Genomic DNA, 23441 nt, shown 5'->3' with positions numbered 1-23441 from the left:
TCTAGCCTGTACTTGTGAGACTTCAGTCCCACATAGAAAGGTCAGATTTCTATAGAACTCCTGGCAGGAACCCCTTTGATGGAGAAGCCTTGAGGGTCTCAGTTGTTCACAAAATGGCCATTCTGGATTCCATCAGTGTTCAGCTTCTTTACACTCTTCTCATAAAGGAACCCACAGTGGTTGTCCACTTTTGTTCACAAAGGGCTTGCATGGATTTAAAAGGATTATTCTTAAAGGGGCAAAGCAGCCTCTAATCACCTTGGAAGGATACGCAGCCTGAGGCAGAAGTGCTCAGAGGGCATTTTTGTCTGTCAGCATTGCTGTTCTGAACCCAGGCTCCAGCCAGGGCACTGGGAGGAGCGCTTCCCAGGCTTTGTGCTCATCAGCATCAGCATGGGCTACTTGAGACAGATCCAGCTTCTGCTCTGGAAAAACTGGACTGTGAGGAAAAGGCAAAAGGTAACAAGGCTCAGGCATGTGGGGTGGGAGAAAATAAAGAAGTGGAGAGAGCAGGGTGGGCCAGGGCAGTGTGAGTGATGCCAGGACTGGCTGTCACATAGTCTAAAGCAACAGTAAACTCTTCAGTCACTCTGTGAGCTTCAGTGTCATGTGTCCTTCATAGAAAACATCTTCCTTTGTCTTGTCACTGTCTACCCACAATCTAGCACAATCACATGCCAATCTTCTTTTGCCCACCTTGGGAAGGAATTCTTCCCCTGCCCATGCTGTCTGCACAGCCCTTGGGCATTTATGCTACATAGGAGGAATTGAAACCTTTGAGAACTCACTCGAAGGTAAACCAAGCTTCCCACGAGCTTTCTGACAGGGGAGTGGGGAAGATGAGGATGAACTATGTTCCATGGACTCTCTGAGGCCATCTGCTTTTTTCATATTTTGGAAATTGGGATGCTATTCACATAGAGTTGCAGTTTAACTAGAATGCATTTTTCTTCCTTCGTGGATAAGAAAACCAGCAGTACCCTTTACAATGGAGGACATTTAGATTCAATGAGCTTCCAATCACCTCAGGCTGAGCCCTGGTGGCAAGCAAACAGGGCAGGACCAGGAGCATAAAAACATAAGACATATTCTTCCCTAGATAGACTTCTTCACAGGGTGAGAAGATTTAATATATGTTTTGAGTATGGGTACAAGAGCAAACAAAATAGCATAATTTAATTTTCACCCAGAAATATAGAAAAACACCTTGGGGTATGAGAAGATGTCAAGAGGGGCTGTGTAAATGCTAATAGACCTCTGGGTTGGTTCTTTTTTTTTTTTTTTTTTTGGTTTTTGGGCCACACCCGGTAACGCTCAGGGGTTACTCCTGGCTATGCGCTCAGAAGTCGCTCCTGGCTTGGGGGACCATATGGGACGCCGGGGGATCGAACCGCGGTCCGTCTCCTAGGCTAGCGCAGGTAAGGCAGGCACCTTACCTCCAGCGCCACCGCCCGGCCCCTTTTTTTTTTTTTTTTGAAAATTATAAAGAATTATTTTCAAAAATTAAATTTTGAAGAAATAATGTATTATTATTCGCTTGCCTAGTTGTACAAATGCAAAATAAGTACAAGATCTGGAAGAGGAGAAGGGCAGATTAGGAGCACTGGAGGTTGGAAAGGACTGAGGGTAGAGAGATGAGAATCAGGTTCATGGCAGGAAAAACCTGGAAGGAAAAGAAGAATTGTCTGCTGTAGGGGAGGGTGGAGGAGTTCTAGAAACAGAATGAGTCTATATAAGCAGGGCAGGTTTTCCTGAGAGTCAAAAGGAGTGTTAAGAGAGAAAAGGGTTTAACTGGTAGAACAGCAAACGACCACATTTGGGTCTCAGACTAATTTCCAGAGAAAATCTAATATTAAAAAGTGATGGTTAGGGGGGTGGGGGAAAAAAAGTGATGGTTAAAGGCTAGAGATATATTATAGGGGATAAGATGCTCTGCTTTGCACATGGCCAATTCTGGTTTTATTCCTGGTACTGCGTATAGTCCTCCAAGCACTACCAGGTGGTTCCTGGTGTGTTCTCTGCTCCCTCCCACCCTGAAACTCATGATATTTCATGATTCTGAGACTAATGAAGGTTTCAATTCCAGGTCATGGTTAACATGTCTTGAACTGAGAACCAGGGAATGAAGGGGAATGACTGAGACTTGGAAAAAGAGAGATGTATTTAGAGTTGAAATTCAACTTGTGAAGAAGAGGTATAAGGGGGCTACTGCTGATCTCAGGCTCAGAACCATTAAAGGGGCTCTAGCTGGTGGATGGATTTGTTGTTATTTAATAGTTTAATAACTAGAACAGCTGTGAATGGCAGTGGAATGGCAGTGGATACAGTTCAACTTTGGTACTCTGTTGGAGAGGTCTGATGGAGGCTAGAGTAGGAAGTGGGTCTCTCCTCATCCACGAAAAATAAAGCAGTCTTTAGATTGCTTTTCTTCATTAAAGTTGATGGAACTTTCCAACTAGCCTTGACAGGACTCCACTGCTACCTATGATCAGAGATTCACTTGCTAGAACAAACATAGAAAAAACTTAAAGCAAAATTTATGATTAAATTAATTCTTTTTCTAATGTATCTCTTTTTATCAACAAGTACCAGGCTCTATGCCCCAAAGCAAAAAGGTTAGCCATATTCCCTGTCCACAAGATGTTCATAGTCTGTGCACAATACAGCTGCTGATTGTTGGTACTCCCAAGAAATTCAGATTCTTTGGGGCTGGAGAAATTGTACTGTGGGAAAAGGGTCTTTTTTTTTTTTTTATGTGAAAAGGGTCTTACTTTGCACAAGGCTGACCTGAATTTGTTCCCCAACACACTATATTGTTCTCTGAGAACTACCAGGAATGATTCCTGAGCACAAAGCCAGGAGTAAGCCCTGAGCACTGATGGGTGTGGCCAAAAAAAGAAAAAAGAAATTCAGGACTGAAGCAATAGCAGGTTGTTGCCTTACATGCTGCTGACCCGGGACTGATCGTGACCTATCTAGGTTTAATTCCCAGCATCCCAAATGGTTCCCTGAGCCTGCCAGGAGCTATTTCTGAGTGCAGAGCCAAGAGTGTCACTGGGTGTGGTCCAAAAATGAAAGAAAGAAAAAAAGAAAGGAAGGTGGGAAGGAAGGAAGGAAGGAAGGAAGGAAGGAAGGAAGGAAGGAAGGAAGAAGAAAGAAAAGAAAAAGAAAGAAAAAAGAAAGAAAGAAGAAAAAGAAATACATAGACTAAAGGAAAGAAAGAAAAAGAAAAATAAAGAGAAATAGAAAGAGACAAAGAAAAAGAGAAAGAGAGAGGGGAGGAGGGCAAAATAAAAAAGAAAAGAGAGGGAGGAAGAAAGAATAAGAAAAGAGAGGGAGAAAGAAAGAAAGAAAAAAAAAGAAAGAAATTCAGAATCCAATTACTTTTTTTTTTGTTTTGTTTTGTTTTGTTTTTGAGTCCCACCTGGCAGCACTCAGGGGTTACTCCTGGCTCTATGCTCAAAAATTGCTCCTGGCAGGCTCCGAGGACCATATGGGATGCTGGATTTTGAAACACTGTACTTCTGCATGAAGGCAAACACCCTACCTTCATGCTATCTCTCTGGACCCTCCAACTATATTTTATTCTCAGTGTACCCTCAGGTACCTTTGTAACTATGCCTGAGAACCATTGCCAGAAATGGCTCCCAATCCTGGTGGGATAAATAAATTGAATATTTAGCTCTCAGAATAAATAGCTCTTTTCAAAGCAAGCCAGAGTTGGACTCAGTCTTTGCTTCCATTCTCTGGTGTTGGTGGAAGTCCCTTGTCGAAGGAATCTGTCTGCAGCATGCTCCCTAAGTTCATTTGCCAGCCCTGCTAAGGTGTGAGGGAGGACTTTTAACTGAGAGTCTTGGCCAGGGTCTCCCTGGCTGCACCATGCCTGGGTCCATGTTCACGTGATGCAATTCCTGAAGACCAGGAAGATGAGATCAATGTCTACTGTGCCTCCAGCTGACTTTCCCACTGCCATCACATTCTAGGGATTTCCGAGATGTCTGAATTAGAGGACAGTAGCTTCCACAGACCCCCTGTACCTCTTGGAGGGGTCTGCAACACTTTCCACAAATTCTAGACTCTTCTGGAAGCTTTTGTCTTTGCAAAATGGACACTCTTAAAAAAAAATAAAACCGGGGCCAGAGAGATAGCATGGACCTTCATGCAGAAGGTCGGTGGTTCAAATCCCGGCATCTATATGGTCCCCTGAGCCTGCCAGGAGCGATTTCTGAGCATAGAGTCAGGAGTAACCCCTGAGCACTGCCGGGTGTGACCCCAAAACAAAAACAAACAAACAAAAAACAAACAAACAAAAAAGCCCCGCCACGTATTTGCCACGTATTTAGCCCATAGTTCGGTTCCAGGTTTTTAATCCCTTAGGCGTTCATGGTTTGGTGTGTTAACTATTGTGAGCAAGAGTGGAAACAAATACCACTTTTCTCCACTCATCCCTTTCAAACCCTTCAGGGTATTAAATGAAAATCTCCAGATCTCTGCCCTCCTCCCTCTTTTTTGTTCCTTCCTCTGTTCACATTGTTCAAGTATTAGTAAGTGCCTGGCACTATCCTGTCACCTCTCTTAACCCTCACTGCATTTTATGAGTGTGATATCACTATTAACCCACAGGAAAGGGAGGTCAATGAGACTTCAGAGAAAGTAGGTGGTGTGGGCTTGACCTGGGACTCAGTCCCACACTGCCCCCAGCTCTCAAGAGCGAGAGGATTCTGGTTAAGGATACCTCGAATAACTTGTCATGCAAATATGAGTGCTTGACAGAAACAGGGAGCTTTGTGGGTAACCATTCCAAACAATAGAGGTAAGCTTATTTCCGGCCTGGGCCTTCAGGGCTATGTGGTCCACTTACCTGTGCTACAAGGCTGGCTGAGTGTGTCCCAGACTCTTCCTACAGGAGCACTTGCCAGGAGAAAACTGGTGCCCTTTCACGAGGATAGAGAGAATCACGAAGACAACCCAGATGGAGATGGCAGCACAGTGCAAGGAGGAACTAACTCTGGGTGCTCAGAAGAAAAACAGGCTGGGAAGGATGAAAGACAACTTCTCAAACCATTCAGCCTAAAGTGTGCATTGCTGCCAGGATATGAAAACCATTCAAATATCCAACAACAGATGCATGGATCAAGAAGTTGCATAATGGTCTACAATGGGAGTGCAATGCAGCTGAAGGAATAGATATATTGTGAAGTTCATTGCCAACATGAATGAAACTGGAGGACATCATGTTATGTGAAATAATTCAGAGAGGACTAAATCTCTAATATCAGTGGAATACAGAAAGACAAAACAAAGGAATAGAGAGTATGAACAATGATAACCCCATTGGCATCAAAATACAAAGCCAATCACCAAGAGTGGAGAGCAAGAAAGAAGGTCAGACTAGAGGGGAAGTAGGGATAGTGTTAGTAAATTGTGGCTCTTGGGTAATTGTGGTAATTGAGTGTAGTGCTTTAGTATGTCAATGTTATACACTTTAACACTATCCTAACTACCTAAACTATAATCTGTAAAATAAAAATCCACAGGTTGTGAGGTCACCTCAGACACCAGATTTCTAAACTTGACGCAACTGTGTCTGAAGAAGCAGGCTAGCGGTGAAGAAATAATAAGCCAAGACAGTCAGGAAAGTCAAAGAATCAGTGGCTTTTCGTGGCTTCTTCCTATGGTGTCTTTGAGCACTAAGCCAAAAAAACTGACTTTTCTTCATTATACCAATCCACCAGGAGGGGGGAGGTCAAGAGTGAGACAAAAGTACCTATTCAGTGGGCTTTTACATATCAAAGAAAGAGATTTGAGGAAGGTTGGAAGTTGAGGGAATGCCTTTGTCTTGGGCAAATAGTGGGGTGTCATCCTACAATAATCAAAATAATCCCTTTATTAAATAGGAGGTACAAGATAATTGGGACACTTAAGGATCCATGAGTCTAAGGGGGCTTCTTGATCCTCTATCCCAGATCCAGGCGCCTGGTGCAGCAGAGAGGTAAACTTGGCAGCTCCTGGAGGCAGGCAGTTAGTATGCTGGGTTTGGGTCCTCTTTCTTTGTCCAGGCTGAGAATCCATCTGGGTTCTAGATGCGGACTGGAGAACCCTATGGCTCACTTCAAGCTTCGCTTCTAACCACTTTTAAATTAAAAACAGTGCAAAGGAAGAAAGTAGAACCAGCCAAGATTTAAAACAAACTCAACTCTGCCCTTCCCTGTGACCCTCTCCTCCCCCATAGATAGAATCGCATTGGGAGGGGATGGGGGGCAGAAAATGACAGAGAACAAGGAAATACCAGTTTGTGAAAAAACATGTCCATGGCCCCTTCTGAGCTTCGGCTGGGCTTAATTAAAGTTACAGACATGTTTAAAGGGAAGAGGTGGGGGGGGGGGAGTGAGAGCCGCTCTAAAAACATGTTTTTAATTACACTGTGGAATTTCTCCCTAGGGTCTGCCTGCCCTGTTGAGCAGCAAAGACAAGGATGCCGCTGTGGGGTGGGGGCACCAACTGGGATTCTGGGGCACAGAAGAGGTTGTGGCTGAGCTGAAAATGTTCTCTGGGGGTCTTTGTGCAGGACTGAAGTGTGAAACACAGCCCTCCTAAACAAACATGTGCTGAGTTAGAACAGCAAGACAGGCCTCTCAACAAAATGTGTTTCAAAGGCCCTAGACTCTTACCTACAGTCTGGCTCTCTGTCCCAGAGGCACTTAGGAATCACCTGAACTGAGTTCAGAGAAAAGCCACACTGATATCCTGCACCCAGGGATCTTGGTGCCATTGATGGGGAGGCGGGCCTGGACAGTGTTCCCCACCCCCACCCGCCCCCAGATTGCTGCAGTCAGCTACAAGAGAATTGGAGATTGAAGATCTGGGTCACCTGAGGTGATCCCTGGCTGTGCTGGGATTATAGGAGAGAGCAGCCTTTAATTCAGAGATAAGGTCAACCACCAACCCTAGGGCCAGGCAAAGAAAGAGAGGAGAAGCTTTCTCTGATGGATAGAAGGACTGTGACTCTCAGTACAAGGACCAGAAGTCCAGCGGGAAAGAATATGAGGAGCATGTGGCCAGTGCTGCACAGAGAATGTAATGCAAGAACCTGGGCAATGCAGGGGTCCAAATGGACTGTGATGCACAAGACCGGGATGTCCATTCTCTTCAGAGGCAGATAGACTGCTGCCTGATCCCTCCCCTGGCCCTATAGCCCTACAGGGATCTGGAACTACTTTTTCACTTCCACACTAGCCATTGAGCAGTAATCTGGAAAGGGGAAGTGGTGGTGACAGGGCTATGAGTGCCCTAAACTTTGGCTGACCGTTTTAATCTTATCTCCTAGTTCCTATGCCTTCACTAATTGCACCACCCATAGTGTCTTTAGAGTCCTTGAAGAAATGAGAGTCAATAACAAACACTCATGCTTTTTGAGTAATGTCTAGTGCCAGCTTCTGCTTCAGGTATTTTACACTTAATTTATTTCATACTCACAGCTGCATTGAGACAGAGGCTCTGGTATCAGCCCTATTTTACAGATGTGAATTGAAGCACAGAAAGGTTATCCAGGGCTAGAGAGCTAATAGAGAATAGAATAAAAACCATGATACACTTCCAGCCCTGGGGGTATACTTTAGGACAAAGTAGAACCATCTTGTGCATGAGAAAACAAGTTTCAGGGATTATGCTATCTCTGAAGTGATTCTTCTTGTAGCTGTTTCTTTCTTTTCTTTTTCTTTTTTGAGGGGTTGAGGGGGCCACACCTGGCAGTGCTATGTGAGTTGCTGGTGAGTTGCTTGGGAATGAGCTACTCGGCAATGCCAGGCACAACCAGCAGTTTCAGCAATCTAACTTTCATCTCCAATGTGCAAAGCATGCAATCCGACCTTCTGAACTATCTCCCAGCTCCCCAAAATGATTTTTTTGGTTTGTTTTGGGGCCATAACTTGGACTTGCACAGGAGTTATCCCTGGCTCTACACTCATCTTCTGACAGTGCTTGGGAGACTATATGGAATACTGGGGATCAAACCCAGGTTGGCTTCGTGGAAGGCAAAAACCCTATCTCTCCAGCCCCCTTCCCAAAGTGATTTCTTTGGGGGGGGGATTGGTTTGGTTTGGGGGGGCCATACCCAGCTGTGCTAAGGGCTTAATCCTCAGCCTGTGCTTAGAGATTGCTCCCAATACCCTACTCACTCTACTATCTTTCCAAGCTCCCCAAAGTGAGTCAGAAAAGATTTGCAGTCCCAAATCAGTGCTAACCACACTACATGAAAGGTAGCTGGCTTACTTGACAGAAAGCCAACATTGTCAACTTTTGAATTAAGGAAGCGTCAGATGTGTAGAGTAGAGACAGGTAGACTCATTTCCTTGGTGAAAAGACTTGAAACAGCTTCTGGTTTCCTCTCGTGCCCCAACCATTCCCATTGTGTGTGTGTGTGTGTGTGTGTGTGTGTGTGTGTGTGTGTGTGTGTATCCAAATTGCTTCCTAACTTGCTAGAGACAAGAGCTCCTGAGAAGGGAGGTGGGAGAGAAGAGTCAGTGCTCATGCCCCTGGTGGAGCAGTTTGTTAAACCTGAAAACAGAAGCTTCAGTGTCAACTCCAGCTTTACCAGAGGTGCTCTTAGACCAGCCTCGATGCAAACACACTCATTCCACAGGTGTGTCTTTGTACCTAGGATGAGGCTAGCCTGGTGTTGGGTGCTTCAATCAGAATTATGAAGGTCAGTACTGAAATTTAAGTTCAATTAAGAGTTAAAAGTCTTGTCTAAAGGGAGAAGAACCAGTGATTGTGGCAGCCCACAGACTGTGGCTTGCTCTTGAAGGTGGGAGTGGAGAATTATAGGGGGTAAAGGAAGATGACAATCGATAATGTCCTAGATAGACCTTTAGTCCAATCTCAGAGACCTTTAGGAAGAACACTAAGGGCCAAAGAGGATCTTAAATGTTTTGCAGGCAGATAGATAGCCTGGTGGGTGGTTGGATAGGGGAGGGAGGCTGGTAATGAACATGTAGGATAAAAAATTAAGAAACTGCCAGGTCTTGGATTAGCTTAAAGTCACAGAGATCACATTTCTTTGAGATGCAATATTGAACTCTTGGTAAAAGAGAAACTGAGGCAACACACTGAGATGGGGGACCTGTGTGGGCCTCAGTTTCACCCCATAATTCTCCACTTCCCATTCTCAAATGCAAAACCACAACCTCAAGTGCAATCACAACAGTGATTGTGGGCTGCCACAATCACTGATCGTTTTTCCTTTAGATGAGTTTTTTTTTGTTTTGTTTGTTTTGTTTTGTTTTTGAATCACACCTGGCAGCGCTCAGGGGTTACTCCTGGCTCTATGCTCAGAAATTGCTCCTGGCAGGCTTGGGGGACCATATAGGATGCCAGGATTCGAACCACCGTCCTTCTGCTTGCAAGGCAAACGCCCTACCTCCATGATATCTCTCCGGCCCCTAGATGAGATTTTTAACTCTCAATTGAATGTAAATTTTTTTTTTTTTGGTTTTTGGGTCACACCCGGCAGTGCTCAGGGGTTACTCCTGGCTGTCTGCTCAGAAATAGCTCCTGGCAGGCACGGGGGACCATATGGGACACCGGGATTCGAACCAACCACCTTTGGTCCTGGATCGGCTGCTTGCAAGGCAAATGCTGCTGTGCTATCTCTCCGGGCCCTGAATGTAATTTTTTTTTTTTTTTTTTTTTTTGGTTTTTGGGCCACACCCAGCGTTGCTCAGGGGTTACTCCTGGCTGTCTGCTCAGAAATAGCTCCTGGCAGGCACGGGGGACCATATGGGACACTGGGATTCGAACCAACCACCTTTGGTCCTGGATCGGCTGCTTGCAAGGCAAACGCCGCTGTGCTAACTCTCCGGGCCCCTGAATGTAAATTTTAATACTATTTTTCAATTATACAATTACATCAACTTCCCCCAGTATTATAAACACCCTGGCATGGGCTGGAGAGATAAGGCAGGTAAATTTGATCTCCCACATCCCATATAGTTCCTAAGCATCTCCAGGAGTGATTCCTGAGTGCAGAACCAGAAGTAACCCCTGGGCATCGCTGGGTGTGTCCCAAAACAAAACAAAACAAAACAAATCCTGGTACTGAGACTTTCTTAGTTTCTTTAAGCTATAAGAAATTGCTAAATGGCACCTGGGTTGCTTCCAGATTCTGGCTATTGTAACATTCAAGTACAGAGGGCATTTTTGTATTGTGTGTGTGTGTGTGTGCGCGCGCGCGCACGCGGGTATGTGTGTGTTCCTATGGTGTATCTCTAGGAGTGGTATTGCTAGATTATAAGGAAGTTCAATTATCAGTTTTTTGAAGAATAGTCATATTGTTTTCCAGAAAGACTGGGCTCGATGGCTGTCCAACGAGCAGTGAATGAGAGTCCCTTTCTCCCTGCATCCATGCTAGCACTGGTTATTCTTTTTTTTTTTTTTTTTTTTGTGGTTTTTTGGGTCACACCCGGCAGTGCTCAGAGGTTATTCCTGGCTCCAGGCTCAGAAATTGCTCCTGGCAGGCACGGGGGACCATATGGGGCGCCGGGATTCGAACCGATGACCTCCTGCATGAAAGGCAAACGCCTTACCTCCATGCTATCTCTCCAGCCCCGCACTGGTTATTCTTGTTGTTTGTGATGTGTACCAATCTTTGTGCTGTGAGATGATACCTCATTATTGTTTTGAATTGCATCCTCCCTCCCAAAAAAAAGAATTGCATCCCTGGATGATTAGTGATGTGGAGCATTTTTCATGTGCCTTTTGGCCATCTGTATTTTTTCTTTGAGGAAGTGTCTGTTCATTTCTTCTTAACTTTTTTGTTTTGTTTTTGGGTCACACCCAGCAGCACTCAGGGGTTACTCCTGGCTCTATGCTCAGAAATCGCTCCTGGCAGGCTTGGGGGACCATATGGGATGCCGGGATCTGAACCACCATCCTTCTGCATGTAAGGCAAATGCCCTACCTCCGTGCTATCTCTCCAACCCCTCTTCTCTCCATTTTTTGATGGAATTAGTTTTTTCTTGTTAAGTTCTGCCAATACCTTATATATTTCAGTTATTAATCCTTTATCAGATAGGTATTGGGTGAATAGTTTCTCCCATTCAGTGCGTAGAGTTTGTATTCTAGTCACTGTTTCCTTTGAAGTGCAGAAGCTTCTCAGTTTAATGTAGTCCCCACACAATGGAATACTATGCAGGCATTAGGAAAAATTAAGCCATGAAATTTGGTTATATATTGATAGACATGGAGATTATTATGCTGAGTGAAATGAATCGGGGGAAGGAATAAACATAGAATATCTCACTCATTTGTGGGATATAAGGAAAATATAGAACAATATGGGGATGATATCCAGAGACAATAGAGATGAGGATTAGGAGGATCAGTCCATGATAGGAAGCATGCCACAAAGAGTGGAGAGTGCAGTTAGAGTAGAGAAGGGTCTAATATGAAAGTGATAGTTCAAGCTGATCATTCTGGATAAGAACTGGGTACTGAAAGGAGAAAAAGTGAAATGCACGGCACCCCTTCAAACCAGTGTCAAAAAGAAAAGGAGAGGGGCTGGAGCAAAAAGCACAGCAGTAGAGCATTTGCTTTGCACCTGGCCGAACCAGGAGGGACCCAAATTCAATTCCAAGAATTCCATGTGGTCTCCTGAGCCTGCCAGGAGCAATTTCTGAGCACAGAGCCAGGAATAAACCCTGAATGCTGCCAAGTGTGCTCCCCCTCAAAAAAAAAGAAAAAAAAAAAGGAGAGTGAGAAAGAGAGAGATAAGTAAAATCTATGCATTTTACTGCAGGATGGGAAGGATAGATGAGAGGGAAGAGGGCATCAGAAAGAGTGAGATGGAAACTGGGAACATGGGGACACTGGTAGCAGAAAATACACACTGATTATAAAGGTTATTGTACATTGGCTGTAACTCAATCATGAATAACTTTATCTGTGGGGAGAAAAATTGTATTATGAACAATCTTGTAACTATGATGTTTAAATAAAAAAAATAAAGAAATTGTTGAAGGGAAAAATGTTGATTCCTAAAATAAAGGCAATGTAGTTTAAATTACCAGGTACAGAAAAGATGGAAGAATAGATGGAAGAAGGATATCTTTGATAAATATGCTTCAACTGACGTCTCTGTTGCATGAATCAGTGTATAAGTCCTCCTGTAACCTCTCAGTTCTGGTTTTATTGTAGTTTCATTTTGTACTTCCAGATTCGTTTTGTGGTGGAACTTGTGTGGCCCTTATCATTATTCCTGGTCTTGATCTGGTTAAGAAATGTCAATCTACCCTACAGCCACCATGAATGTAAGTATGATAAGTATGATGGAAAGCCTTGACCAGCTTGAGGTCCCTTCTATTCAGAAAGATCTTTTTTGTTTTTTCTCTTCCTTCCTTCCTTCCTTCCTTCCTTCCTTCCTTCCTTCCTTCCTTCCTTCCTTCCTTCCTTCCTTCCTTCCTTCCTTCCTTCCTTCCTTCCTTCCTTCCTTCCTTCCTTCCTTCCTTCCTTCCTTCCTTCCTTTTCTTTCTTCTTTTCTTTCTTCTTGCTTGTTTTGATTTCGGGAGCTACCACAGCTGTGCTCAGGTGTTACTTCAGTTTCTGTATTCAGGAATCACTCCTGGCTCTGCTCAGGAACTATATGAGATACAGGGAATGTAAGCCAGGACCACCTGCCCTGTGTGCAAAGCAAATAAATGTCCTACTGCTGTACTATTGTCTTGTTTGGGAAGGCCTGGGGGCGGGAGATTCAGTAATCACATCACACGAAGAAGATTCAGTAATCACATCTGCTCAGGTACATTTTTTGTTTTGGCATTGTTAAAATGTCTTCTGTTTTTTCTTGGGAGGGAGGCACTATCAAGTGGAGTTCAGGGTGCCTGGGGATACTCCCCTGCTACTTGGTCAACTAAATGGGCAGGTCCATGTAGATGCAGAGGATACAGAGTTTGTGGTGCTGCTCAGGGCACTTCTGAGTTGCGAGGTTCTTCCAACTCTCCACACAGAAATGCTCTGGAGGCCATCTGGTGCCTGGAATCAAACTCTAATTGGGTGTATACAAGTATGCATCCTTATCCCTGCACTAAATCCCCAGCCCCTATTTGAAGTTTCTTTTGAAATATCTAAAATCTTACTAGATTTTAAAGGAGTATATTATAGGTGAGCTCTCTAAATATTTTGAAGGCCAATTTAGGGATATGTTATACATGTTATTAAAAAAGACACTACAAAAGGTACTATCCTTGGGTACTATTCTAGAGAGACCACAGGAGTTAAACACTTGTCTTGCATGTAGCCTACTGGGTTTGATCCCTGGCACTGCATATGATCCTTTGAATACTGCTAGGAGTGACCCTTGAGCATAGAGCCAGGTGTAAGGTCTAAGCTTTGTTGAGTATATCCCTAAACCCAAAAGAAAAAACTAGTATTATAATTAAAATAAATTATAATTTCTCAGATCCCAGAGCTGTTCTGGGACTGAGCTTGAGTTTGTCTGCATCTAGTTTCAGCCAGGATAACATCTCACTCTAGACAGCTGCCTTTTTTTTCTCCCTCTTCCCCCCAGACAGCTGCCTTTTTGTAAAGCTCTTCAGATCTCTTTTTTTTCTGCTTCTGACTCTTGTTCTTGAGCTTCAAGTTCTGAGTTTAGCATCAGCCTACTGGGTACCAGACTCTTGCTTCTTTTTCTTAAGCCTTTAGAAGCCCCTCACTTCCTTGACCTGCAGACTTGCTCACAGATAAAGGGAATCTTTGCTCCTTCTGAGATTCAACCAATCCCTGAAGCCATGTTGAACTTTCCCTTCCCCTCCAAAATGATGTACACAATCCCCCTCCTCTCACCCCTGTCCACTTTTACTGATCCATCAACTCTCCTAGAGATGTCAGTCATCTTACTCCATTGACTGCTGAGAGAAGAGAGTCTGTTTTGGCCCCTGGCCCAGGACACACCCTGGGTACTCCTGCTTCTATGAAGGAAAAGAACAGCTGAACTCCTGCCCTAGACCTAACTAATGCCTTTCCTTCACTTTCTTCTTTTAAAGGCCATTTTCCCAACAAAGCCATGCCTTCTGCAGGACTTTTGCCATGGCTCCAGGGAATTATCTGCAACATGAATAATCCTTGTTTTCAAAGTACCACCCCTGGAGAATCTCCTGGAATTGTGTCAAACTATAACAACTCCATGTAAGTAATTCCCAGGATGGTGGGATATCGAGGTGGGGTAGGGCGGGGATAAACTGCATTCCCTGTCATTCTCCTCTTGGCCTGGTAGACCTGAAGTAAATGTTTTATAGCTTAGGGATCTCTTAGAAGAAGTGCTGCTTCTGGGGAGAAAGTTAAATTAAAATGGGCAAGGGTCGGGCCCGGGGAGATAGCACAGCGGTGTTTGCCTTGCAAGCAGCCGATCCAGGACCAAAGGTGGTTGGTTCGAATCCCGGTGTCCCATATGGTCCCCCGTGCCTGCCAGGAGCTATTTCTGAGCAGACAGCCAGGAGTAACCCCTGAGCACTGCCGGGTGTGGCCCAAAAACCAAAAAACCAAAAAACAAAAACAAAAAACAAAAAAAATGGGCAAGGGTCTTTATATTCCCAAATTGTGATCTGGAGTCCTTTCATGGCAGTTCCTTGATGAGTTGCATTTTCCTAGCCCCATGTGGTTCCAAGGGCTGAATCTTCTTGTGTAGCATCATGGTGTGAGAACAATTCTATCCCCAGACCTCACTCTCCCTAGTCACAGTCTCCAGAAATGAATCTGATGGAGCTTGTCCTCCATAAGAAGACTCGGAGCAAAGGTCAGGTGACTGAGTATGAATTAAATCTAGTTTACAAGTTGAAGTTGACTCCTGGGGAGAAAAGGGCAACTTCCAATTTCTCAGTCATAAATACTTCCTGCTCTCTGGGGTGGAAAGGGCCTGAGACATGGCTGTCTTGCTATCTATCATTCCTAACCTTTGAGGCTGAAAGGCATTTCCAGAAGGTGATGAAAACTGAGGACCCCATCCCCAGGGAACTTTTCATACATACAACATATAGTTGGTACATATAATTGGGAGGACACCATGGAACTTGTAGATTTCTGGTTAAGGACCTCTAATCTTTGGTAGATGCTCTTGATTTAAAAATTCACCCCTATCTTTGGAGTAGAGGAGGGGGTGAGTGATGAGAGGTGAGTAGGTCCTTTTCTGGTGTGGGAAGGGTCTTCTGCACCAACTAGGCTTATCTGGACCTACACCCATAGACCACCTGCAGAGGCTTGTGCTCACTCACTTCAACCCAACTGAAGATCCACCAGATTAGATGGAAACTAAGACACTTTATACTTACAGTTTTTTCTTGGAGGAATTTTGACTATAATTGTTCAGGACAAACCTGTCCTTTGACTTAACAAAACAATATTTGATAAACCTCAGTGGAAACAGATGATGACTGATTTTTGTCCTAAAGTAACAGAGCCCAGACGGCCTATGAGTCTATCATTTATATCTGTTTGATGATGCCTAGGATCCAGGTTGATAAAAGATGCCTTCCAAAAAATGTTATGGAGGTGACTTTTCAGCTGGACTCATGTGGCAGCAAACAATGAGTGCAAACTCACATTATAGCTTTCATCTCCTGGAGGAATCTGAAGAAAATCACCCACAATTCTTGTGGGGTCACACTATCGAGCAGGGAAAGGGGCAAGCAAAGTGTCTCAGTGGAGGTTTCCTGGAGTGGGGCTAGAACTGATTTTGGACTAACTGGTCATATCTCTATAGTCCAAGGACCTTTCCCTTCTGAAAGGCCTTTAAATTGAAGTTGGACTTGGCATATAAACCAGGAAATCTGGGTTTCACATTACGAGCGCGCGCGCGCGCGCGCACACACACACACACACACACACACACACACACACACACACACACACACATTCATCCACACACCCCACCTACATACAAGATAAATAAAATATCGATTTATTCACAAGTATTTTGCCAAAACATCCCAACCCTTAAGTCCCAGAAGGAAAAGTATGTTTGGACATTAGACCTTGCAAGGCCAAGGACAGGGAGGCACCTCCAAGGAGTAGCTGAGTAAGAGCTAGTGTCTGTCAGGAGCTGTTTTCTCCCTAGGCTTACAAGGTAAAGCCTCTGTCTCTCTGGCTATTTGCTCCAAGGTTTCCTGCTTCTCAGTAGCCAGGTTGCCCACTGCAGAACCTCCTCCTGTGCATTCAGATTCCTGGAACAAATCTAATTAATCTGCTTTATTCTCCTTGTCTAATTTGCTATTGACAGAGGAGTGTAAGTGTGAGTGAGTGTGTGTGTGTGTGTGTGTGTGTGTGTGTGTGTGTGTGTGTGTGTTAGGTGCCTACATTTGAAGGAAGGGATTTAGAGATTAAGAGTAACATCGGGCCTAGAGAGATAGCACAGCGGCGTTTGCCTTGCAAGCAGCCGATCCAGGACCAAAGGTGGTTGGTTCGAATCCCGGTGTCCCATTTGGTCCCCCGTGCCTGCCAGGAGCTATTTCTGAGCAGACAGCCAGGAGAAACCCCTGAACACCGCCGGGTGTGGCCCCCAAAAAAATAGAGTAACATCAAAAACTACCCATGTGAATAAATGGTTATTAGTGCAGGTCTCAGAGAAGTAGCTGATGGCTGAGAATATCCTCCAGCAGTATCTAACTAAAATTCTGTTCTCTGAAAGGCCCAGAAAGGTGTTACAATAAAGACATTTTCCTAGCATACAGTTGATCCAGGTTTGAATACCTGGCACTACATATAGTTACAGGAGCACAACTAGGGATTATTCCTGAGTAGAGCCAGGATGAAGCCCTAAGTAGAGTGTGGGCCAAACCACCCCCTCCAATAAATAATAATAAAATAAAAGCTTTTTTGGATATGGGACATAAGGGGCTGAGAAGGTGGCCAGCTCTGCTCTAACACCAGGATAAGTTAAGTGCTCACCTTCCCTGACTGTTTCTCTATATATGCTGGGTGCACGTATGCTTCCCCTTGGAAACACTGAAAAGCTACAGAATGCGTAGGACACAGATGCCCTCTTACAAAAAACAAGTGTTAAGAAAATGACAGCTGTTTTGGCCCAGACTGATAGTACAGTAGGTAGGGTATTTGCCTTGCATTCTGCCGACCTGGGTACGATTCCCAGCACCCCCATATGGTCCTCAACCCTGCAAAGAATGATTCCTGAGTACCACCAGTGTAGCCAAAAACCAAGAAGAAAAAAGGACAGTGGCAGCTCTCTTTATTGATGCAACTTGTTTACCTTCCAGTCTGGCAAGGGTATATCGAGATTTTCAAGAGCTTCTTATGGATGCCCCAGAGAGCCAGCACCTTGGCCAAGTCTGGTCAGAGCTGTGTGCCTTGTCCCAGCTGATGAAGACCCTTAGGATGCACCCGGAGAGAACGGCAGGTAAGGGGTTGTGTGCTTCAATATGCTTTACCATTACTTGCCTCACCCATCTGAAATAGAGGCATCTGACCTTTCCTGAAGATGCAGGAAGGAGCCAAGGGAAAAGCAGAGTGAGGGGCACTCAAGGGGGAAAAAATGGAAGGGCCAGAGCTGGAAATGTCACTTTTACAACATTAAATTACCTGGTCCATAGTGACCACTTCCCTTTATCATTGTTGTTGTGGTCCCTTCCCTGACCTACTCCTCCTCTCTCCTTCCTGAGGCAAACTTCCTACTAAGGACCAGTTCTCTTGATCTTTATATCTATTGCTTTTTGGCATTAGTTATTTCCCTACTATGTTTCTTTATAACCCACATATAAGTGAGATCATTCATGTCTCTCCTTCTCCTTCTGATGCATTTTACTCCACATGATAATTTCTAGATCCATCTGTGTATCAGCAAATGACTATAACTTCACCTTTTATTATAGATAAATAATATTTCATCATGTGTATGTACCAATCTTTCTTTATCCACACATCTGTTACTGGGCACTTGGGTTGTTTCCAGAGTCTGGCTATTGTGAACATGAATACTGTGTCAATTCAATTGGGGAGGGTCCTGTTGGCCCTTCTCAAAGCCACCAGGGTCAAGTCAAGGGTTCTCTTTAGTGTCTGTTCCCAGCCTGCTCTCTATGACACTGCACATATTGTGCAATAAACGTAAGAGTGTAGATATTTTGCTAAATTGTAGTTTTTAGCCCTTGAGATATACCCCCCCAAATTTTTTAAAATTAAAACTAAACAATCCACTAGAGAGAGATAATAGATTTGTGAAGGCACTTGCCTTGCATGTGGCTGACTGGGTTTCTTATCCCAGTGTCTCAGTGACAGAGCCTGCCAGGAATAAGCCCTGAGCATCAGCAGGTGTGGCTGAAAAAATAAATAAGGAATAAAAACAAGGAAAAATAAATAGAGCCCCTATGCCTCAGGTAATCAAGTCTTACAAATTATACTGTCTATGTTTTCTGGTACTTTGCTCCAGTGAGCTAAGGTTTAAAGCAGTTTGAAAGGTTTGAGCATGATGCACAATTCTGTCTGGAAGGGAAAAAGAGGGAACCACCAAGCAAAGAGCAGCTTCCCTGGCAGCCACAGCACATGGGAAAAGGCTGTCCTCACCAGGAGCAGCTGTCTCCTGTCATTGGGCACCTTTTGTCCTTTCAGTGTCCCATTGCCCAAGGAGTGTAGCATCAAGAGGAAGTATTTAGAAAGTTACTGCAAACTAAGGCTTCTCTGTGCTTTTGGCTGTGTGTCTAGGAAAACCGAAATGAACTTTCAGACCAGGCCCAAGCAGTCCTAGTTGGAAATTGGCTGCTTAGAGGCCTCTCATGCAGGCCCTCTGGCAGTGGGGGAAAGGCTGTGTGAGGCCTGTTGGGAGATTCAGGGCTCAATGTCCCAAGAAAGTGAGTGGATTGGGAACAGACACTGGGAATAAACCCTTGGCCCTGGTGGCTGTGAGACCCTCCCAAGACTCTCCCCAAATGAAGTGACACAGTCTCTGCAAGAGTTTCAGGCTGGGGACTGAAACCCAGGTTCTAAGTCTTCCCTAGGGGCCCTTAATTTTTGGTCCCAAGTGCAGGGGAGGGTTAAGTCTCTGGGAGGAGGCGGGGCTGCAGCTGTGTGCACTTTCGCCTGGCAGTTCTGCAGTGACCTGGGAAAGTATGCGGTGGCTGACCCAGGCAGTTCCCTCCTCCCCAGCAAACCTGTAGGGCTGCATTTCTCAGCAAGGGAGGATTAGTGGTGAAAAGACCAGCCCTGAAGCCCCTTGCCTCTTGCCCCCCAGCCAACACGGTGGCCTCTCAATCATCTTTCAAACACCTTCCCCTGTGCCTCCCACATTCTCTGGGCTTCCCACTCAACCCTCCTGCAGCTTCCCCCAGCTCCTGAGTCCCGGCAGACCCCAAACCCCTCACCCACTTTCAGCACTAATCTTCCCACGAGAGAGAACAAGAAGAACCACATTTTAAGCAAAAATGTATTTTCCTCCCCTCAAGTATCCAGTTCTCATTTCTCTCTCTCTCTCTCTCTGGAGTCTAGACTTGTATTGCTCACCTCTTACATTTGGGGCTCCAGTCTCCCTATAGGGTGGCCCCCTTTCCACCTCAGGGCTATGGGACCAACTCCTGGCCCCTGTTCCTCAGTAACAGCCTCATAGACACTTGAGGGAGAGGGTTGGAATTGTTCCAGGTCCCCCTCTCCCCAGTCAAGAATTTGTATGTAAGGTTGGGTGAGCTAGTTAAAGAATAACAGAGATAAACAGTCAAATGGGGTCCTGACTCTCAGGTCAATACAACAAGGTATTTATTGGCACCTCCTGTGATTCCACAGAGTTAGGAGGTCCAGATTCCATGGCATGCTCTAACATTGGGTTTGAGAGAGAGGTGATTTCAAAGGCTCAGAAGAGTGTACTCAGCATTGCTAGACAGAAAATGGGGACAGAGTACAATAAAAATCGTAGCGCCCTGATCTCAAGAGTCTGTGTTTGCTGGGTCTTTGCTAAAAATCCATATTTTTGTCTTGCTGTATATGAAAAGACAGTAGTTCACAGTGCTTCTAGAGGGGTTGAGAGAGATAGATTTTTTTTTTTAGACACAAATTTTTTTTCCCCATACAATTATGCCTTTACTTTTGGTGTTGAAATGTTCTCACATTTTTTTTTTTTTTTGCTTTGGCCAGGTCCTTACAGTAGTAGAGGCTAGCTGTAGGCTGGACTGACCCTTGTGCAGGCAGTAGAGATGTGTGTGAGTCCCCAAGAAGGGCTAGGGTAAGATTCACACAGCCAAAACCAGCATTTGTTGAGTACTTACTATCTGTAGGTCTGGTAGCTGAACACCTAACATTCCTTATCTCACTTCATCCCCATGCCAATATCCCTAGGAGGTAGCCGTGGAAAGTGCAGAGAGGTCCAATCACTGCCCCCAAATCACCTTAACTATTAGGCACCCTTCATGCCTCCTGGTAAAGAAATTTCTGCTTCTCAAGGCTTTGAGGGAATGTGACAGGGGCAGATCAGGGCATGCAATTTCAAGTCCAGGCAACAGCAATCCCCTCTAGCCCACTTGAGACTTTCCTTGCCCCAAACTGCACTGTCTCCCAGTTGGTGTCAACACTTGTGGGTTGGAGCTTTAGTGAGATGGCAGAAGTGCCAGAAAAAAACTTAAGCCCTTGACCACAGCATGGGGACGCCACACATGTTCCCTCCATTTATAGGCTGGACTTTCCATTCTTTAGCCTTATGGACACTTGGGATTTCTGTTTGTTTGTTTTTCTGTACTTACCTTTCAATGTTGTGAAATGTCTTTTTCTGATGTTGAAATCCAGGACTTCACACATAGGAGACTTGCATTCTCTCCCAGAGCCAGATTCTCATCCCATTGTTGACACTCTTGTCTGGAAGAGGGATCCTTAAACTTTTTATGCAGTGGGCCAGTTCACTGTCCATCAGAGAGTTGGTGGGCCAGATTATAGTTTAAAAAACTATGAACAAAAGTAAGTAAGCTACCAAGCCATAAAGCCTTTCTGGAAAAATGTTTCATATCCTGTGATTCCTGTGTTGTGACATTCTAGAAGAGGCAAAAAAAAAGCATGGAGATAGTAAAAGGCCCAAAGGAAGGTGGGACAAATTGAGGCCAGAGAGGATGTTCAGGGAAAATAAATAAAAACTATGAACAAATTTCTATGCATACTGCACATAACTTATTTTGAATTTAAAAAATATAGCTTAAATTAAACATATCAATAATATCAGGTGCTTGTGAGGATGCAGGTTAAAATTCTGGAAAATTTTTTCATACAATGTGAAATTATATAATAATTCTAAAAAGTGACACAATAAGAAGTTGGTAGTTTACAGACTGAAGATCTTTGTCTTTATCTGAAGAAGCCCATGCTAGAACCCTGGATTTAGATTTCTGATCCTTAGAATTGTGATAAAATTCCATTGTTTATTATTCAACAAAACTATGCCATTGTCTTACAACAACTTCTCTGACAAGACATAGACGCTCATCTTAGAGAAACAAAAATTTATGTTCCCACAAAAATATTCACATTAATGTTGGTTGTAGTTCTAGCCATAATTTCTAAAAACTAAATAAATTAAATGATTTAATTTTGTGAAAAAAATTATAGGCACAAATACAACATTTAAAATGAAGAAGTAGGGTCCTGAGAGATAGCACAGCGCGTTTGCCTTGCAAGCAGCCGATCCAGGACCAAAGGTGGTTGGTTTGAATCCCGGTGTCCCATATGGTCCCCCGTGCCTGCCAGGAGCTATTTCTGAGCAGACAGCCAGGAGTAACCCCTGAGCAACGCTGGGTGTGGCCCCCCAAAAAATAAATAAATAAAATGAAGAAGTAAAGTGAAAATAACAAACTTACCAGTATTTCAATGGGAACTATGGGCCTGCTTTTGGCTAATGAAATGGTCAATGTCCAGTTCCATATTTGTCACTGCTAGTCATAACAAGTGATGCGAGTGTGCATCAGTTAGTCTAGTTAGTCTAGATCTGGTTGGAGATTTCAGATGTTTCCTTCTGAAAAAAGTGCTGCCAAAGATGGTTGCCACTTGGAGTGTGTGGTTCCTGAGATTAGGATATGTCTCAGAGGGAAGAGATGATTAGAAATTAGATCTGATAGGAGGAGTCAAAAGACAGAGAAAAGAAGGGAAATGTAATGTACAGATCATATCCCACACATGCATACTGCAGGCCCAGGACAGTGTTTTTGGCAGCAAAAACACCAGGCAGGCTGGATAAAGGTCTTCATCAGGCTCCACGGGCCATAGTTTGGGAACCCCTGGTCTAGAGAGGACTTTCATTGTTTTTTCTTTTTTTGGTGGTGGTGGTTGTATGTAGAGTAGAGGGTAAGTTGGATGGGGGTGAATCCTGTGAATGGGTCTGTCTGGAAGTATCAATTGTCTCTATTTGCTTGCACCAAATGTGCCTCATGACATTGCCAAATGTTCTCAGGAGAATACAATTACCTCACTCCAGCTTCTCACCCCTGCCCTGCTGAGAACATTGTTCTGCACAAAATATCTAGCTACTCAGCTCCTCAAGCTGACCTTTTCTGCACCTTCTTACTCAGGTATGCTTGGCTGTTTAGTAGTAAATGCTGTGCTGTATTGGTGACAGCCCACTGGCAGGATACCTGAATTACAGGTGTCCTGAGGAAAGCCCAGAACAGAACTTTCTTCTGAAAGTCACATTGGAAATGCTCCCAATCTATTCTAGATGTTTGCCACCTGCTTTTTTGACTCCATGTCCTCCATTCTTTTATTTCTACACAGGAAGAGGAATACGCATTCAGGATGTCCTTAAACATGAGGAAACACTTACACTATTTCTGAAGAAAAACATTGGCCTGTCTAACTCGGTTGTCCACCTTCTGGTCAGCTCCCAAGTCCGTCCTGAGCAGGTAGGAGAATGTTGTTAATTAGGGGTCTTTGGAAAAGACAGGGGCCATCTTGACTTTTCTCCTTTTACACATGGAGCCCACGATTCATGCCACCTGTTCAGAAAATGACCCACAGAGATGAGCTTTCCACAGCTCAGTATTCTGAAGTAGTGCAAATTCTGGAAACACTAAAAACATCACAGATATTTAGAATGGGCAGGAATCTTAGGTCCAACCTTTCCTTAGAGCCAGGGCAATCATGATTTTTGGGGTATTAATGATTATGCAGGGTCATTTTTAAGTATTAGAAAACAGCATGAGCAATATGTTCAAATATCTGACTCCCAGAACTAATGTTCTTCAGGGGTAGAAATAAGAGTCAGAGAAGCCTAGGCAGAGTTGGAGTAATAGTATAGCAAAGGGCACTTGTCTTTCATACAGTCAACCTGGATTCAAGTTATAATAACCAATACAGTCTCCTAAGCCCTGCAAGATGGGATCCTTGAGCTCTGAAGCAGGCATAAACTTGAGCATCACCAAATGTGGCCTAAAAATAAACAAAACAAGGAGGTAGAGAGGGCCTGGGGGACATAGTATGGGGTAGTT

At 44.3% G+C, this 23441-nt stretch overlaps 1 protein-coding gene across 1 annotated transcript in view; it reads left to right on the top strand.

Annotated features, from left to right (window-relative positions):
- Positions 1-387: 387 nt before the first annotated feature.
- Positions 388-23441, top strand: part of ABCA4 (ATP binding cassette subfamily A member 4) — a 168818-nt gene continuing 145764 nt past the window's right edge. Inside the window, 5 exon segments of the mRNA XM_049772565.1 lie at positions 388-459; positions 12212-12305; positions 14037-14178; positions 17259-17398; positions 22729-22856. Of these exon segments, the coding sequence (XP_049628522.1) occupies positions 394-459; positions 12212-12305; positions 14037-14178; positions 17259-17398; positions 22729-22856 (570 nt within the window). The 5' untranslated portion in view covers positions 388-393.

The sequence above is a fragment of the Suncus etruscus genome, chromosome 4 (assembly GCF_024139225.1).
Source record: "Suncus etruscus isolate mSunEtr1 chromosome 4, mSunEtr1.pri.cur, whole genome shotgun sequence".
NCBI lineage: Eukaryota > Metazoa > Chordata > Mammalia > Eulipotyphla > Soricidae > Suncus > Suncus etruscus.
Note: the sequence above shows the minus strand (reverse complement) of the source record. Positions and strands in the feature narration are given on the sequence as shown.